The 20,034-nt window shown below is 42.7% G+C and overlaps 2 protein-coding genes across 10 annotated transcripts in view; both read right to left on the bottom strand.

Annotated features, from left to right (window-relative positions):
* Positions 1-7,562: 7,562 nt before the first annotated feature.
* On the bottom strand, positions 7,563-10,256 carry ly6pge (lymphocyte antigen 6 family member pge; the record flags this gene model as incomplete). Its single annotated transcript, XM_079168354.1, has 3 exons — positions 7,563-7,756; positions 8,310-8,426; positions 10,196-10,256. 3 exons carry the CDS (start codon positions 10,254-10,256, stop codon positions 7,563-7,565), a joined length of 372 nt encoding a protein of 123 aa, XP_079024480.1.
* A 1,243-nt stretch (positions 10,257-11,499) lies between these two features.
* tacc2 (transforming, acidic coiled-coil containing protein 2) overlaps positions 11,500-20,034 on the bottom strand; it is a 47,313-nt gene continuing 38,778 nt past the window's right edge. For 5 of the 9 annotated variants that reach the window (XM_079169089.1, XM_079169081.1, XM_079169085.1 and 2 more), the window contains 9 exons: positions 19,765-19,857; positions 18,836-18,895; positions 15,942-16,082; positions 15,774-15,850; positions 14,603-14,646; positions 13,147-13,307; positions 12,916-13,022; positions 12,556-12,676; positions 11,500-12,444 (listed from right to left, as the gene is read on the bottom strand). In XM_079169089.1, the coding sequence (XP_079025215.1) occupies positions 12,379-12,444; positions 12,556-12,676; positions 12,916-13,022; positions 13,147-13,307; positions 14,603-14,646; positions 15,774-15,850; positions 15,942-16,082; positions 18,836-18,895; positions 19,765-19,857 (870 nt within the window). In that variant the 3' untranslated portion in view covers positions 11,500-12,378. The remainder of the gene's footprint in view (positions 12,445-12,555; positions 12,677-12,915; positions 13,023-13,146; positions 13,308-14,602; positions 14,647-15,773; positions 15,851-15,941; positions 16,083-18,835; positions 18,896-19,764; positions 19,858-20,034) is intronic. The other 4 variants (XM_079169084.1, XM_079169087.1, XM_079169086.1 and 1 more) reach the window with 2 other exon arrangements.

Here is a 20,034-nt window from a genome sequence, read left to right as displayed (position 1 = left end):
TACTGTCACCTTCGTGCCCAGAACTCTGTTAATCCTCCGTTTGTGTTCAAACACCTTAGCTGGATGCTGTGAGCCGCCTGTGCAGCTGGCTGCCAGTGGAGCCGATCTGTCAGGCAGCCCGCTGTTGGGGACGATGCCCGTTTCTGGAGATGAGTGACAGGGAATAGTTGATCAGTATCGTCTGTCTGTGTTTCTGTCTGTCTGAATATCCGTCTGTGTTACTGTGCACGTCTTCTTTACTGTCTCTGCATCTGTCTGCCTGCCTGTCGGTCTCCAAGTTAATAAGGATGTCTTAAACATCTTCATAAAAAGCATTATTCATTCATAGTCTTTGTTTGATTTATTCATGATGTGAAAATATATTTAAATCAATACAAATATCATCTCCTGAAAGGTTTTGAAGACCGTTTCTTATTAGACTGACGGCTATCGGAAGGTTATTCAAGTGTGTCATATGATAAAGATTACAGAAACTGTGAAAGCTTCAACACGACTTTCACTTTCCACTAAATGTTCGACTCCGCTTTCAGCCTGTCGCCCCCTGTAGGCCGCACATCAGAGCTGACCCTGTTCCTCGGGCCCTTCGGGGTCACCAGCAGGCCCCGTGCTCTGGCTCGGGTTCCTCGCCTCACCCCGCTCCTGAATGGTAGCCCTGATTATCTCATAGCTTTGCTGGATATTCCCTCATCTCCCCTTTAAAAAAGGACCGCATTACTTCCAGCTCCCCAAACTTGTCAAAACCAATTTGCTCTCCTATTATTCCCTCAACTGATTCCACCATGACCCCTCCTCACAGCCCTCCCTTCACAAATCCTCGACTCTCTGTTTCCCTCGATCGAAGCTCCCAACACGACCTGTGCAACCTCTAAACTCCCTCCACCCCCATCCTGTGGACTCCTGTATTTGTTTTGTTTTTTAGCCTCCTAATCTCGTCTGTGCCACTCTTATCTGTCTAAACGCTATGGAAAGTTTTCTTTCATGTCCTAGCAAAGCTTTAGAGGGAACACAGCGTACGGCTGCGAATGAGCCCGTCACTCTCACACGCACATGCACACGCACACACACACACACACACACACACAGGCCTTTGTGCTAATAAAAGCATACGTGAGTCACTGACTACTTAATAAAACCGGTAAAATAGAGATCAACGAACCTGAAAAACTTTTTTCTTTCCCAGCGCAGGCAGCACTTCCACCATCATATCCTGCACAGCCCTTCACCCGCTCCCTGCACCCACCCCACCCCTCTCCCATCAATTAGCGCCTCGCCAGTGACAACACAGAAGATCTTCATTAGCGGAGAATGCTCAATTATATCAGTTGATATTCCTTTCCAAAACTAATTATCCCAGTTGCATGGTACGGTTGACTGAGCCTGCCCTCACCCCGGGGCGCAGTGGTTACTGATGTGATTTGGTTTTGGCTCCAAGGTCTGCTTTCCTCTCCTCTCTTTTGTTATCCTCCTTTCCCTCTACACTCATTCAACGCAGTAAAGCCTCCCAACTCAGCACAGCCCCTTCCCTCCCCACAGTTCTCCGTGATATTCGTCGGCCCTCTGTGTTTTTGTCATGACGACTTGTAACGCTTGCGTTTCTCCCAATTAAAAACTAAGAGCCTGTGCATATGGAAGCATGTCTTGTTCCTCCTTTTAGATGCACCGAATTAGCAGAACTGTGGTAATTCTACAAAAAGCTCACCACAAGAGCCCTCTCTCTATATAATCCTGCTCCTTTGTTCGTCCTGTGGGGGATAGCAAAAATAGACAGCCTGTATCACAGCTATAGTTGACACAGAAATGGTGCAAACATTGTCTTCTCAGGAGAGGAGGCTGGGAAGGAGGTGAAAACTGCAGAACATATGGTGGAGGCGCTATGCTGTATATTGGCTCAAAGCATGTTTACTCGTAATTCATCAACTAATGAATAGCTATGACATCTGAAATATGTCAAGGAAAATTGCTCATGTAGCTCATGAAATCTGTTTGCAGGATGGTGTTTTGAAACAGGTCTTTAAAAAGATAATATTTATAGTTTCAATGATAGCCATATTGAATACACTTAACCTCTGTGTTAGACATTAGAAAAGTCTCTGGTTCAACTTGGAACTGAGGAAATTACTGCAGAAATTGAAGGCAAAGAACAAAGAAACGGTTTCACTGACAGAAATGCACGTAGTAGGGATTAAATTGAATCGACTGGATTAATTTTCTTTCATCTCAAGCACATCACTTCCATGCTAATCACTGTGTTTTACATTTCTTGACCAGGTTTATTAGAGGAAATATTATCCAAATGTCTAAACATGCTGAACACCTTTCCGAGTCCATGCACTGTGTTTCCTGTCAGCTTCAGGTTCTCTCGGTGGCTCAAACCAGGGACTGGCCTCACAGAAGGGGAGCCATTTAGTCACATTTCAAAGTAGCTAAGGCGGGGGAACACACTCATTACACATAATTCTTCTTCTCCTCTTTCCCCCCTGCCTCCCTCTTTTAGCCCCCCCCCCCCACACTCTAGCTCTCTGTATCTCTCCTCCTCCTCCCTGTTTCAAAGACCAAAAGCCCTCATGGTCCTCCGTCCGGAGGTAGATCACTTTAATTCTGCTTCACAAATCTTTTTCAAAAAGACCCGAGACCCGGAGACCTCAGAACCGGTGACCGTAGGGTGAACCTGTGCCGACCAGCCAGGACCCGAGAGCTTGTAAACAGAGCCAACGTATCACACGCTCTCATTCCCCCCCGAGCGCTTATGTTCCCTCCCCATTACAGTGCAAGCTTTTGATGTTGAGCAGAGTGTGTTCTTTTTACTTTGGGTGCGTTGGTTTGCGTCCGCAACCACTGGTCGTCATGTCCATCCGAGTCAGTTATAATGGCTGTCACTTGGTTGAGACACAGATGATCAATGAATTTTTTTAAAAGTACATTTTTGCTCTGGACACACATCTCTTTGAGATGATTTCTTTCAATTTTGGTTATTTTTAGGGACTACATCTAAAACTCAATGTTGCCAAGACAGTCTGACCCATCCTGGGAAAATTGCTCTTTCTCCAGCGGGGGGGGGGACGGGGACTGCCCTAGATGAACTGGTGGTTTGCTTATGTGGGCCGGAAGTGGATTCCACGAAAAGTTAATTTCCCTGTTTAAGAGTCTCCAACCAATGCCATCTGCCTGATGTCAGTGTCCCAATTTACTCAGACAGGATTTGAGCACAAGCAAAAATTGATCATTACTGAAAAACCCAACCGCCTTCCAAAAAAACAATGTATGATTTTTTTTTGTTTACCTCTTGTATTGACCAGTCTAATCAGTTCTGCTGCAGCTGTCTGTCATCACAAACAGGTCACGCAATCAATACACCAGGCAAATAAATATAATAAGGAAAATGCAATGAGGGCCTTAACAGACAATCACAAAGCCGAAAGATGGAAGCATGGCGGTTTGTGACAGAAGGCGAGTTTCTCAGAAAGACGTCAATCTTTCAGGAGCACACACAACAACAATTCATAAATGCCCTCTGATAACAGCAAAACAAACACGAATAAACCAAAAACAACCCCAGATATGTCAGCGTGCGGGACATTCAGTGGCATTTCACATGGAGTGAAACCTGTCTGGTTTACTTAAGTTTACGTTAGTCCTTTAAAGGGCAGCCAGCTCATCCCCTTGATGACCGACGGTGGGATTTGCGGTGATAATGTCTTCAGGTGCCAGAGGATTGGGATTAAACCTACTCCAATTTTAACAGCAATGTTGCCGTGGCGATGACCTTCAGTTTTAGCGGAGATGATGCAGGGGGGAATACAGTGACTGCTGTTTACAATTTTGAAAACCTCCATCAAATTATAAACTTTCTAATATGTGTACTGGTCATTTCAAACGAGACAACAGTCAAGCAGCATAGTGCACAAACAGTCCCACTTAAATGAGTCATGACTAACACTGTTGAACAGTCTGAATTGAACTGTGAGCCCCAAAAGACAAACTTCCGACATCCCCCTACACCTCAGCAGCACCTTGACCCGTCGACCCTCCATCAGCCCTTCAGGTTTATGAAAACTTTCCCCTTCCACCCTAATTAATGTGAAAGGAGCCTTTCAAATAAAGCTGACGGGGGCCGACATGGGGCCATTCTCTTTGCTGTCTGAGGAAGTGAGCACCCAAAACAGGTTCCGGCTGAACGGGCCTGGAGACTCACAGTTTGGGGTCAGTGCCTATCCCCCTCCAGGGCAGTCCGTTCACACTCTCACACCTGCCTTTCAAACGGAGAGAGCAAGCAGGACGGAGAGGGAACCGAAAGAGAGAGTCAGTCAAAGCAAGAAGGTGAGGGAGAGAGTTTCCACATTTTTAAATAAAGTACAAACCCCAGCAGACAGCAATAAAACAGTGCAATTATTATCACTATTGACTCAAGCAAATCTCAGCGGTACCCATGAGGCGTGGTTGGTCAGTATGAATTGCAACAGTCTTATAGATTTGGCAGCATCTGCTGAGGTCAAAAGTGTGGCTAGACTGCCTCGCGGTGGAGGCTGTGTGAACTACAAGAGCATAAATGCTGGGAAGACGATGCTACCGTAGGTAGGTCAACACACTCACACACAGAGAGCGTGATTTTAGGCACAAAATTGTGAATTCTTATCCATTATTTGAGACTTTTATGAGCTCTCATGTTACCAACACCCCACTCTGTTAAAATCCGTGCTAATGTCGTTCAGCTTAACGTACACACATCATATTCCACATGTTATTTAATGTTGTGAGTCTCTCTATTCACATTTATTACATTGGCAGTTTATGCATCTTCAAACCCAGTTCACAAAGGTGTCTAGCTTCTCTGTGAGCAGTGAATATCATCAGTGTCACTCCAAGTATAATCATAACATGTTAACCTGGTTCAGCCTGAGAGCAGCTGTTGTGTCCCAGCTGTTAGATTCAGGTTTGCACATTTAAAAAAGTGCCACTGTGTGTGTGTGTGTGTACAATGACTCAAAGTACCTTTTCTTCAAGATACTTTGCTCAAGTAAAAGTAAAAGTACTTGTAATAATGTAAAAATGTATAATGTACTCTGATAAAAGTTTTAAAAAAGAAAGGTCACTTAAATTACAGGCTACTGTGAGTAAATTGCTGCGTTGCATTTTTTATAAAGGGGTGAGGGAGGGCCAATATATGACATGTACCTATTAAATTAAAGAAGACATTTCGGCTACAAAGTAGGAGTGCATTAACATTTTAACATACAAGCTTTATACACATCACACCACGGAGCCATTATGTCGAAACCAATAATATATTCCTTTACTAGAGATGGCACTTTGCAGCCGTTCACACATCTGATTATCAATTATACAACGACCCTCCTTAGCTAAGGCTTAGCCGTGTTAGAATTAATTAATCAGACAACTTAGACAGTTAAACAAAACAGACCAACGATTAATAAAAAAAAGTCTATGGACACAACGGACAGGTGCACTAACTATTAAGCAACATATTCAATAACCTGCCACTTCTTTGAATTGACAGGATAAATAAATCATCGCCAAAGCAGACTACACAGATGTACAAACAATAAACTTCAGCACCAGCAGCCAAAACACGCACCCAATGAAAGCAAAGGAGAGACTGCAGAGATTTCCCACACCGGGTAGCTGCACACACGTGCACACAAAGGTTCCGTTACTCACCTGTCTGAACGGTGTTTTTTTGCACGGTTCACCTTCTCTGCTGGTTCTCATTCACACTCGGCCTCGCTGTCCCCATGGAACCAGCTCCAGTCGCTCCGTCTCACTGCGCTCCTCATAGTTTTCAAACATGTTGTGCTGCAGAAAGCTCTGCACCGCACCATTAGCATTTCACCATTTAGCATGTTAGCCATACCCAGCGTTCACCTGTTGGGTGCGTTTGATTTGGATCACTTTGCGTGCTGGCCGGTTGGTACCAGGATTAATGAATGTACATAAAACCCTTTTTTTATTACTTATACCGAAATGCAATGGGCCTAATGATATAAATATATATGAATGTCCTTATTATCTGTAACGAGTGTACTTAAAATGTAGAGAAGACAGAAAGTGTTCCTTTAAGTATTTAAAAAATACTTTAAAATGTAAAAGTATACACGACTTTGTTAAAGTAAATGTGTAATTTGTTGCTTCCACCCCTGCAGTTAGGCAGTTCATCCAATAGTTGTAGGAATACGGTGAGAAGCAAATATCGTCATGTTGCTGGCAAAAGATGAGGTGAAATAATCTCACACAGTCAGTTTTCAGCTTGTTTTATGGACATTGTCATGTTAGGACAGAAACTATTACATACACACAGAGGCAGCAACAGAGAGACGTTTACATGTTTGCATTTGCATTGAATTCTGAATGTCAACATGTTGTATCATTTGGTCTGTAGATCCAGTATTAGCTGTTGTGCCATTCCGTGGTAGAATATTTCTGTACAATATGCTACATGGGAATCCATAGTATATTTAAATTAGATTACATTGGAATGTTATTTTCATACGTAATGAGAAACGTGTAGAAATAAAATAATCCACAAAATATTTTAGTGCGCAGATTGCTAGAACTTGTTATACTGTATCTCCTCACTTAAGCATTATTTAAATAAATGTTAAACCGAAAAAAACCCCATTTCTTAACACAATAAAGATGACACAATAAACAGAATATGTCACCAAAGAGACATTATTCATTTTTTAAATTTAATTTTCTATACAATATATACAGTAGCCTCAGGCCATCTTCCAAACTCTGTTCATAAAGTAATTCTTTAAGTGACTTCAAACGCAGTGGATTAACCTCTTCTGTGTAACACACCTCAGTGCATGTTAAAGGCTTACGCGGATTTGCAGAGTATGAGAAGTGTTTTCTCACTGCCTTCCAAAATATCCCGCACAGCGTGTCAGATATGTGATTGACGGGTAGAAGGCTAATGATGTAACGACACACCATTAGATTGAACTCCTTGTGCTGTTTTTAGCCAGAGGATCATCTTCTGCATCACGAGTTACGAGATACTTGGACATGTAGGTTTAGGTGAAAAAGAAGACGGATGCAGTAAAGCGTAACTTGAAAGGTGATTAGTAAGACACAGAGAGACAGTTTTGTTCGTTTCACCCTGCAGTTTCACACATTGTGAACAGAGTGGGGAAACTGATGAACAGCATCTGTTCCTCTTTAAATGGGAGGCAAAATATTAATTATCTCTGCCTGATATTCCAGCACTTCCCTTAGAATCCTCTAGTTATTAGCTAAGTGAAATTTATTAAAAGACGCATCTACTTGAGTACGGCTTAATGGAATTAATCCAACAACGTGTGTATAATCCACGCAGTAACACTTAGCACCTCAAGCTTTTCCATGTACAGTAACTCCTTAATGTAAAGGCTTCTGTTTGGATTAATATGGTAAATCAAAGCAGAGTGGAATTGTATTACAGCGTGTATAGTGTAAAATCAGGCAGGGTTATTTGGCATTGTTTGGAGTAAATGAGAACGACACTGGCTGTCATTTGTTTTGCAGATGGATTCTTGTTGGCATCGTGACTTTGAGCCGTATGTCTACTTAAAAAAGCAGTGGAACAACAGAGGCAGAAACAGCAGCAGGTAGTTGAGTCTTGGCAGCCGGGAGGCAAAGCTGGTCACATTGCAGTCATCACCGTAGCAGCAGTGGACTCTGACACCCGGTGCTCTGTAGCCCTGGCTGTTGGCCTGACTGCAGAAAGACTTGTAGGAGCACGACTTCATCACCCCACCTGACAAAAAAAAGAAAAGAAATAGAAGTCACTGGTGTAGCAGCTGCTTTACACTGACCAACCAATATACAATTTATGATTTCATTTTTCATTTTCTCCCTTTGTTTATGGGTGTCAAGTACACACTACCACGTGCCTGACACCAGAATTTAACCTGGACAAACTGTAGCATCTACAATGTGTCATTTACAGACAGGATGATGGTCTCTCTTGTTACCCCATTTTTTTCTGATTAATAAGGTACATTTTATGTGAAAATCTAATGCGGAATAAAATTACAGAGTTAATTTGTGAAGAGGAATGGTCTAGGTGACATGAACACATGGTGTCCTAATTAAGGACAGTGATCGAGTAGAGGCAGCAAAGCTCTTCATTTGAAAGCCCCGGACCCCCTGCTGGCTGGGATGTGTCTCCAGACAGCAGCCTGTCCTCCATCAAACACGCACGCACATATCCTCCCACACAGATACAAATAGAGCTTTGTGTGTCTTCATTGTCGGTAGAAAGAAAACTAGTAATAGAAAGGCTACTACACTGTCACTGTTGGACTCACTGTCATGGCCCAGTACCACAGCGCAGGCATCAGAGTAGCTGGGACAAGATTTGGAGCCTTGCCGGTTGCAGTCGTAGTTATTGGAGCCCATACAGGTATAACATCGCAGAGCCCCACCTGGAGGACACACAAAGGAAATATTGCTACAGTGCAGTAGAATAAAACATCATGGCATGTTAAGGGAAAATAGTTTACTGATGCCTAATCTATAGTTGTATCTCGGTGTGTAGAGATATGTATAGGATCAAAGATGTCCCCACCTAAAAAAACATTTTAAGGGGAATAAAGCACTACGGTTTTTAAATACCAGCCCCATGTCACTCTCAGACTGACCTGGTGTTATTGCCGCAGTTGATGGGAACTGTTTATGATGCTAATCTGATTTTTCACCAAATATCTCAAAGAAAACATTTTCTTTTAAAAGCCCTGTGTCGGATGTTTTGACTGTCTTCAAGGCATGAATAGTCTGCTAATGTCACTGCTGCCATTTTTGTCCTTTAGAAAAACATGTTTAAGACAGCCAGCTGCAGCTTCTCTGGCATGTTAAAGACTGCATTGCGTTACGGCATTATCCAGATAACTCGTTCACATTTATCATAGATTCCGGTCCATTGTTAGTTAAGATCATGCAGTGTCATACAGGCGACTCTGATCTATGACGTTGTCCCACAGGCACAGTGAGAGTAAAGTGAAAAGAGAGCACTAATTAATCACTTCCTTCACACAAGTTGTCCCTAAATCAAGCAAAGAATTTGCTCTCAGATTTAAAAAGACATTTTTTCTAAACTTCAGCTAAAGCTTCAGGGGTCCACTTCAGCACATGAAGCACGCAAATGTCTTTAAAGCTCTCCAGAGGAGGGATCGCTTATTTGAGAACGAGCTGACCTTTGAAATAGCAGTTGAACGCTTCCTTTTGAAAACCCCCATCCTTCTCCTAAATTCTGAAATGGCCCTTCAGAAACAGACTTTAATGCTGCTTCGTAAGAGGATCAAACCAAGCTGAGCTTATAGGAATCATCGTGACTTCAAACATTCTCTGTAGCAGCACATCTCTTGTCTTGGCCATCAAAATAACCTCCTTCAACACCAGACTTGTCTGTTATCATCCGGTTATCCAGAGGACAGGAAAGTTGATCAGACGTGTTGTGTCAGTTCAGGTAAAGACCAGTGAGGTGAAATTGTCAACACAAGCCACTAAATCAGAAACAGTAATAAGTAATATATTGCTAAAATATCAGACTTTTAGCCCTTTTACAGATAAAAGCGCAACTTTAAGTAAAACAATAAAAACAACAGCAAACCAAAATGCCTTTTGAGCAGTTGATCTTTTTTCTTTGCTTCCTGTGCGCCCCTCTGTATGTTGACATGACGTATAAATGCCCCCTTGCTATTCGCACTTGACCCCAATCTATCTCCTCAGCACAGCCGCTCCACACACATGCTATACGTATTAGCCTCCAGGCCTATTAAGAGATTAGTTGTGGGGCTTGCATGCTAGTTGCAGAGGAAGATGACACACCGAAAGCAAAACTCAGGGAAATTACCAGAAAAACAGCAACTAGCAAAGCTGACATAATGTTTGTTTTTTTAAAACATGCAAGGAAATTTCGAAAAAATAAAGATAATTGCAGTGTTGTTGTATCCAACATAACCTGAAGTCTGAGAACAAAGCTACTTCACTCAATGGGTCCCTGCCTCTCAGGAAATCACAGAAATACATGAAAAAGAAATGCACACTATTTTGGGAAATTCAAGAGTGGCAACGGAGATGAGACCTGAAGTACAGACACCAAGCAATGAAAGGTGGACAGAAGGTAGAGGGGACATCTAAAGGGGAGGAAGGATGAGATGAAGATAGAAAACAATTAAAAAACTATAGTCCTTACTGTTGGTCGCTAGCAGGACTAAAGAAAGCAGGAGCAGCGGACAGTACTGGACAGCTCTCATGGTGCTGGTGGTCCTCGGTCGTCTTGATCACACACACTAAAAAGCAGTTTGTTTGCTCCTAAAGCACCCTGAGCTTAATCTGCTATGAGATGAGCTGATACCCCTCCTGTACTGACAAGGGGATTAGCAGCCCCTCCACTAGGGAACCACAGCTCTGTGTTGAGTGTCAATAGTTGCTTCTTCTGCCTGGATGGGCAGAAGGATTCGTCCGGTACTTCTCACTGCACCATTCACCACTGTGCTGTGGCCACACCCATCCCGAGTCTGGCTCCTCCCTCTATTGTCCCTGTCTCCACATGTCCAGTTTGATCTTTGAACTTTTACTGGCATTGTGGCCCTACAGATGTCCATTTGGTTTCTTCAGTGCCAGGCTAATTTGCCACAGGAAGCTTGTTGTCCTGTGACGTACAAGTGCCAGCGTGCGATCAGTATTCGGACACATTTAGCTGATGTAGATGCCTTACAGTACTTTATATGAAATGTTCCATCTACTTCAGTTGGACATTTGGAAAGAGTAACTTCATATTAAGAGTTACAAATCACATATTCTACAATTTCAGTTCCAAGAATTGCAGTAAATAATTTTAGGTTGGCTGTCATCTGTCTCAATAGCATTGCTATTCTCAACATGTTATGCCTGTAAAATGCTTATTGAACACTGCACAGCTCTATCAGGTAAAGTGAAGCACTGTTCAAGTTCAGTGACTCCACTCGTCACGTTCTAAATATGGTCTTTCAAACTGGATGTTAATCAACACTATTTAAGTGGTATAGTGTTATTTTCATGAGACAGTGTGATCCTTGAATGGTTGATGTTTAAGCATGGTCTGGAGGTTTGCATTTATACTACTACTGACACTTTAAGTGGAAGAAATTGTTTTTTAACTATCTATCTTTTACTTTCAGTGATCTATTTCAAACTCCCGTGCAGCTGGGATTTTGTAGCTGGTAGTTTATTGGTTATTGTGGCAATAAATGTGCTTACGATCAGCCTCACAGCAATTTCTAATGCTATTCTAAGTTTATTTCCCTCTTAAATGCAAATGTATGTCTATAAATAACAGGATTTTAATATATATTACCACAATTTCTGTTTTTTTTACACATACCCCATTACCCCTGATTGAGAATCACAGATCTAAAGTAAGAGAAAAGAAACCCTAAAACAATATCAGAAAACCATGATCACAACATAATCCTGATGTATCGTTGGTCATGCCAGATCAACTAAACGGATACAGTGTGCTGTATTGCCATCTTTTATTGCACTTTGTAAGCAGATGCTGTACAGCAGCTGTGCAGAAAAGTTATTCCTCAGTGTGACACAACGACCACAGCAGAACTAGGACATATCCATCCCAAATTAAATTACTCCCGTCATGACTGAATAAGGTCACAATTAGTTCGCTTTATATCAAAATAAAATCCCAAAAAATAGTCGCACAATTTCATCGAGAAAACTATGACAAGTATGACAAATATCTACAAGGTTACATGAGGGAAGCGTGCCGAGGATGACAGAGTAACTATCAAAAATGCAGAGGAATCTTTTTCATACTTGGAATTTCCTACAGTATATACAAACATATAACATTACAAGTTCTCCTTTCTCTCCCTCATGCAGTAAGCTATTGTGATAGTTTGTGTTCTCTTAGTGGTGTATGAACATTTTTATAAATGAATCTAAATCTCTGTTACTCTTTTTCAAAGTCCTTTCTCTTGTATCAAGAGGCGACAACAACAGGAACGGGTAAACAGTCTTCTCCCTCAGTGGCCGTCATGGCAACATCATTATAGATAATTTAACCGACAAACAATGCTCTCGCTTTCCCATTATCACGCACGCATAGACACACTCATTAGCGATATGATACATTTTCTTAAACTTTAAATCAGACCCCTGATACAGTACGATACACTGACACATCAAAAATGTACAGAGTGATGAGGGGGAAGTCGTTCCTGTGGATCCTGTAGACACAAAGTCAGTTTCAAATTTAACCCAGAGACCATTTTGGCCTTAAATGTCCATCAGTCCTTTGAAGAGTGTAAAATATTTGTTTGTGTCTTCCCGCAACCACTCCTCTTCTCTGTGAGATTTGGCCTGGGTGTGGTGTGATCGCTAACTCTTGCCCATCTTGGCGATCAGCTCATCACAGATCTTTGTCAACTCCTCGATCTCTTTGTTCTATAAAACAATTGCAAAATACTTTTAATAATTGATATACTTGTCCGCATGGATATTTTTTCAATGATTTCACATCCCTTTTCACCGCGGGACTGAGGAATTCAGACTAACCTTTTGCTCCAACGTGCGCTCCAGAGATTCCACCTTCATCTGCTCCTTCCTCAGACTGGCCTGGTGGGCGGCCTGCTCCTGCTTGGACTTGGCCCGCACATGAGCTATGTCTCCATTGGCCCTGGAAACACACAAGTGATACAGTGAGAATCAAGTCGCCTCTCTTGTGAAATTGTAATGAAAGCGCAACCTTGCGTTTGGAAAGCCAATACAGAACGAATCTCTAGAAATCAATAGGAACAGCATTTGCCTATACCTCAACATATTTTAGCTCTGCATTATTATTGTGTAGTTGGTGTATTTCCCATTGGCGGAAATAACACTGTCATGGTGGAATAAACTCCCAATAATGAGACTCACTTGTCTAGTTTCTCCTCTGCGTGAATCTTCAGGGCTTGATAGCGCTGTTCCTCCTTACGGACCCTGGACAGATACTCCTGAGCGCATTTCTTCAGAACCTCTTCATTCTGAAGGGAGTGGGAAGCGTTTGAATTACTTGCCATAAGGATTGTCAAGCTAATTTGTCAGATGACTTACAAGGCCGGTTATGCTGAAAAGACTCATTAGTTGTGAATAATGTGCGTCAGTCACCTTGCGGAAGCCCTCCAGTACATCTTTCATCTTCTCGTAACGGCGGAAGAGGTCGGCCAGAGACTTTTCCACGGAGTTGAGGTCGGCCAAGGCCTGGTCCTTCTCCATGATGAGCTGCTGGATGGTGTGGTGGGAGAGAGACTTCTCTTTCTGGTCATCCTCTGATGGACACACACAAATATGCTGTAGATCAGATCACCAGTCTGTATGTACTGAAGAGTCCGCTGTACCGGGCACGTATACAGACACACATACGTACAAACAAGCACTTGATTTTCTGACAATATATTAAAATGAATTTGTGGGTGTGATTTAGCAGCCTTTTATACTACACTATATGAGTAAGCATGCAAACAAAAACACTTAACAATGGGGAAATCAAAGACACCTGTAAACCATAAAAACAGAATTGGCATTTTGGCTTCCAGCTCCTTCAGCTTACGAAGTATTTCAGCCCCCTCCCAGCTTTCCCTTTCTTTTCCTGTCACTAGCTGAGACATGACCAACCTGCTTAACTCACTAATTCTGCATGAATGACTTCTGCTGCAGTGCAGGTGTGCATGTAAAGGTTCTCAGTATTCATATGTACACGTGTATGCTGTGTTTAATTTCAGCAACTGAAGGATTACATGAAGTTAATGTCGAATGACTCTTTTTACCCATTCAAAAAAAGAAGAGAATCTCAACATACAGGATGAAATGCAACAAAATGGACCAACAAATGTCACTGGATGAGGTGAAGAAAGTGAGCACATCTGCTCCCTTCTCTGACGCACAGGGGTAAACAGACGTGAGCTGACACAAACAAGTGAAGGAGAATTCCGCGTTACTCACCTGGCATGCCTGTCAGGGTTATCAAATAGTAAGGGGAGCAAAGATGGGAGCAGAACAGAAAAGAATGGACTGTGTTAAGTCAAGCTGGGAGGGCAAGGCAAGTGAGAGAGCCGAGTGTTAGACACGGGCAGAGACAGATTGTTCCTTTTTGTGAAAATGCTTTGAATGAGAGTAAGAAATTAGACACCAGAGGACATCAAATCATCAGGTGGCGAAGAAGGTGAGAGCAGGACTAATGCAGAGAGGGAACCTGCAGCGTGATTTAATGAGTTCAGAGAAACTGGACACACGGGGGCTAAAGGTGAGCATTCCCCCTCCAAAGACGTCAGGATCAGTTCATATCACTCAGACATGAAAGCAAGCACATGGCAAAGCTAGCTTGAGTGAGAGAATAAAAAGAGTACTTAATTCTCTGGACTCTGTGGCAATAACGTAAGGCACACAAATACAGTCTGTACTGCTCAATTTACAAATAAACAAGTGTAGCAAAAAGTAGTGGCAGAGGTTGGGGATTGGTTTGAAATAAATTCTAGTCTACTGAAAAGACAGAGGGTCCAGTAACTTGGGACCAATGCTTGTTTTTTGTTAATAACGGAGCACCTGTATTTAACACTGAACTCACCTATCATCTGTGCAATCGTCTTCTCATACTCTGCAACAATCCTCCTATAGATGACAAATTGTGGATTATCAGTATATGGAAAGGGTTATATTAGCATGACAAACTATTTCAAAGTATGCATATCTCTAAAACAATATAATTTTGTCCAACCCGTACATTTGTCTCCACCAACGAAAATGTCTGTTTGTTAGCAAGATGTTTGAATAAAACACATCTGGTACTTCAGATTTGTGCTTTCTGTCATAATTTTGATATTGCATTCATATGCTGGAAACATCTGATATTAAAAAGTGCAACTTAAGTGTAAAATGTGCAGTAAGATATTTCCTTACAATTCAGGTAAATGACACTGTTATCCAGCCTGCAACTTTAGATAATAGGATTATTGAGTGACTGAAGAGTTTTAAGCGCCCTAAACTATCCTTAGCTTTATATCTTTGATCTATTTGCACTTTGTCCAGTTTCCATCTGAGTCTTAAAGCTAGACGCTCCCCCACACTCCAAGCCAAAGAGCAGCAGGGCCCAATAGGAAGCCTTGTTTTGGCAAAAGCAGGTTGCCAGAGGTAAGAGGATTGATTAGCCATGCCTCCCCCTTAGCCTCTTAGCCCCTCCTTATCCTGAGCCTAATCAGTCAAATGAAGTAAGCTCTGTCTTATCCACACTAACTGAGCTAGGGCCAGCTGGACCCACACACCCACCACCTGCTGACAGAGAAAAAGGCCTCACATCGCCATCACCTTGAACCTATATTTGTCGGATATATATTGATCATCTGTCGATGTAAATATGAGTGGAGTTAATCACAGTTTCAAGATATTGGTGGTGTATAATCCAAATGACACCTAAAGCCCCTAGAAAATGTTCTCATGTATCATTTACATATATCATATATCATAATCATCTATAACACTCATGCTGATAGTAGGACTCAGATGGACTTCTTTAACTGGCTCGCCATTCTGCATTAGCTGTGACTTTGTTTTACACTTAAAGCAAGATAAACCAATTGATTGGTTAAATGGTGATGGGCGGAGTCTGACAACAAGACACTAAGCATCCTGACACAGTACCACCGAACAGAAACACAGGGAGGTGTTAAGTCCTTCGTGTAGTGTATGGGTAGGACCTCACAGTGATGTAAGTGATGACAACCCAAGGTGCTACTTCCTACCTCATCTCCACCACTTCCTGTCGGCTGTCTTCATACTTCCTCTGCCACTCCAGCACTTCTTTCTCCTTTGTCACAATCTGAGGAGGGTGACAAAACAGTTAGGTGTGTGATGTTGAGTTAATGCATTGACAGCATTTCTGACTTGTAGGATGAAAACAGAGTCTTCACCTCCTCTCGTGCGATTCCCAGCGAATGGTCCAGTTCTCTGGGCAGGTGGGGACTCTCCCCTTCGATGTAGCTGTCGGTGGTCCTGGCGTACAGCGAGTTCTTGGACACGCCACTCTCTACTGGAGAAGACACGTCCCTGTGCTGCTCCCAGGAGCCAAAGGAGAGGCGGGAGAGGAAAGGAAACATAACCAGTTACAAACCAGACTGAGCCAAAGATGGGACACCCTCACTGTCGGGGCCACACGCATTCCTGAATCAAACCGCAAGGCAGCATTAAACTACATCAAAATGTAAAAACACTACAAAAATCAATATATAAATGAGATTGGCTGGTGATGCTCCTGAAGACTTGGTCAGCTGCCACATGATTGGATGAAACAGTCTTCATTGCCACAGTATTAGCCAAGTGATTTGGCTGATGCTGCCCCCAGCTGAGCGGTCAGTAGCTTGAATGTGATTGGGTCCAGGCAAGGTACACAGGAAGGAGGGCAGCAGTTGATACAGCAAGGGCTGCATCATATACAGGAGAGGGAGGATAAGGTAGCGGACTGGGCAGCATGGGAAATAGATGTTAGTCTCATGTTAAGGCATATTCCAACATACTGGTCTCACCTGTTGTGGCTAGAATCATAGTGTGAACAGCAATGCCCCAATTACTTTACAAAGACTTAAATTTGAGGTGAACCAGGATATTCCCAGGATTTCTTCGCTAGAAAGATTTTAAATTTGGATACAGAGTTGAGGTGTACTGAGAGACACTACAAAACAAAGTATGTATGCATGTGTTTATGAGACCATTGCGACCTATGACTCTACCAACACCAACTCCTCACACAATTCATCATATCAAAATGTAAAAACAATCCTTGTTCTAGCACCATTTTTGTTCCCTTAAAACTCTGCTCTGAAACGGATTTAGTCATCCTTGGGAGAGACGGATTACGGGAGGATTTGATGAAGTGGTCGGGGCTCACAGGGGGACAAGAATCCTGAGATCCGCTGATATGCTGAAAAGAGAGTGTTTGGTGTGGCTAGAGCAGTAATTCCATTGTTCCACTGAAGGTAAAGACCGGTCCAGTTCAGGTTACCATGGACCTCTTTTGCTTTTAGTCAGGTGCTGATTGGGATTACCCTTTCACTTCAGTGAGGTTTAAACAGAAATTGAAAGAAAATCTGCCAAAACCAAGTGCTGGCATGACTCACAGTAACTTGTGTTTGTTTTAAAGAGACAATCCTAATAAAACCAATAAAAATGCCAGTACCATAAATTGCAATGAAGTATAATAAAGCAACATCCGTTACGTTGAATAAATATGTGTCCTTACTGAGAGTACTTTAGGGGGCTTGAGGCTCCTATTGACCACAACCCAAACTGAAATGCCCCAATCCATTTAGCCCAGAGTGCCATCAAACTAACCACAATTTCTACACTAGAATACTATCTTCCCCAGGTTTGCTGTATGTCTGTACATACGTATTAATAATTTGATGAAACGCAAGGCCCGAAAGACTGGGTAAAAATGCAAAAGCCACTTTTGGGCACAATTACTAATTGTCCCTCAGTAGTGCATATTGCCCATAGAATGTACATACGAAGTGGATGTAGCTACCGTCACGTCACCCATTGGTTTGTGGACTGCTGTTTTGAAGCCATCTTGGTTTTTTACGTGAAGTGACACGAGAGGGAGGAGCTAAATACAACCGACCGCTGAACAAGACATTTTATGGCAACCAAAAAAGTGAACTGAAAACACAGTATGAAAGAGTTTAAGGTCTAAGACAAAAACGCGGACAACTCCCAGACCAGACAACGCTGTGATGGCTCCCTGTCAATTACAAGGTAGCCACACCCTAAAGCATGCCCTGCTTTTTGCCTATTTTACTCTAAATGGGACTATAATTTCCTGAATAAATATCATGTAGTGAGGTGATAAATCAAGTAAGAAATATGGTCATTCTCTCATAGACTTCCATAAAATCGGACTTTCTTTCAAATCAATGAGTCGCCCCCTAGGGGCAATTAGAAAGAATGCAAGTGTAAGGCACGTCCACATTAGCTTCACTTTTTAGACCAGGAGGTTGTAGCCTGATGTTACCGCAAAAAATTAGTAATGAATGAAATTACCACAAAGTAACACACACACAAACAACCATCCCCGGGGCAGTTGCCCACTTTGCCCTGCTGCTAATTTAGTCTTGTAGAAAACTCCTTTACCAGATCATCCTGGATCACATGTCAAGTCAACTGCAAACATTTTAAAACACTTACTGTAGACTTAAGGGAAAACTACTTAATGTGAACAAAAACGGGACAACTGAAGACACAAGACAAAAGCTACATCATACAGAAAAAGAAGCCACTACTACAAGAGAGATACTAGATATGACTGCAGAAAACACAACTCAGACAAATTCGCTTACAGGGACAACGTACAGCTACGGTAGGCTAAAATGTAGTGAGACCTGGAAAAAGATCTCAGACTTCTGGTCTTCTGGGGTCTACAGGAGTGAGAGTTTACAGTGCAGTCTGTAGCCATATGGACAATTGTTTTGCTTCTGTACTCCAGCACTAAGTGAGTATAGGGCTGAGCGTTAATTAAAAGGCATTTACATTCAAATTGGGTTAACAGCACTGAAGGAGCCCTATTATTTTCTGCACTGTACAACATTGGAGGTACTATTTATTAAAGGGCTGTGATTCCTACACTCTTAACCAATGTAGATATGAACACCTTCATTCACCATCAGCCCTTAACTCTCATAGGTACTTTAAATCAAGTGTGCTGGTGCTCTAAGCCAAAAACAAAGAAAAATGTGTTTATGACCAAATACTTGGACTGCACTGTAGTTGGATCAAGGCCAAGACAGATCACAGGGGTATATGTTACTCTTACTTTGAGTAAGGGTGAACCGTTGATATTCCACCGCCGAGTGCTGGGTTTCTTGAGTCGAGACTGTAAAATGTGTGGGACAACAGCATGAGACATGGAGGGATAGAAGCTCCTGCCCTACTCCAACTCTTACGAGAGTTTTTCCACTGACCATAAAATGTAGATTCACCACTGATCAAGCAAAAGATCGCACTCTTCTTCTACTGTATGTGCTGTTTCAGCACAAGCCCTTCAACCAGCGAAATCACAAAGTTCTACCTAAGATTCCAGCTAAACTTGATACTGTCACCTACCTGGTGTATCTGTTTGTTAGTGCTGTTAGTCTGGGAAAAGGACTGAATCACAACACAAGAATGTGACTGGGATTTTGGGGTGATGACAGCAAAGCATCAACAAATACATCTGGGAGAGTTATATTCTCATAACTCCTCAGCGGCTGATATAATGTGAGACATTCCCAGTCACATTCATGCTCATGTAAGCTTCTCATGAACAGGCAACATGCATGTTGCCCAACATGCATAATAAAGGCAAAGGGACGATAGAAGGCACAGCACTCTGTCGCTGAGGAGACAACCTGGAAGAGCTCACTGCTAGTCGGGGTGGGAGCTTTACACGTAAAGCCATGTTAAAGATTTCATATGTGGGGGATTGTTGAAGAGGACTGCGAATGTAGCGGTGCAGCCACCATGTTGATAGGGCCATGAGCTCACAGTCACACTCAGAATGGTGTGATTGGGGGGGGGGGGGGGGGGGGGGGCAGGCTGAGACACACTCATGCACGCACACTACAGCCACGCACACGTGCATTTCACACACACCTGCTCTTCTATAATCACTCATTCAAGAGATGCATCTTTCCTCTTACACACACACACACACACACACACACACACACTTGCATACAGCAGGTGCAGGTCTCAGCGCAGTACCTGGGGGGTTACAGTGGAGAGGGAGGGGCACTGAGAGATGGTTTTGGCTACCTGCAGAGCCTCTATCCTCAGGGCAGCAAGCACCAGCTCCTCCTGGGCCGCACACATGGGGGGGTGGGGGATTGATGGATTTCGGGGGTAAGGAAGGGGGTTTGCGGCCCACGGATGAGAGAGCAAAGGGAAAACATATAAAAACTTGAGTTGAGCGCACACACTTGCTGCTGCTACATTTCACACACCATCGATCTATTTTACACAGTAAGCTAAAAA

The sequence above is a fragment of the Pholis gunnellus genome (genome assembly GCF_910591455.1).
Source record: "Pholis gunnellus genome assembly, chromosome: 11".
NCBI lineage: Eukaryota > Metazoa > Chordata > Actinopteri > Perciformes > Pholidae > Pholis > Pholis gunnellus.
Note: the sequence above shows the minus strand (reverse complement) of the source record. Positions and strands in the feature narration are given on the sequence as shown.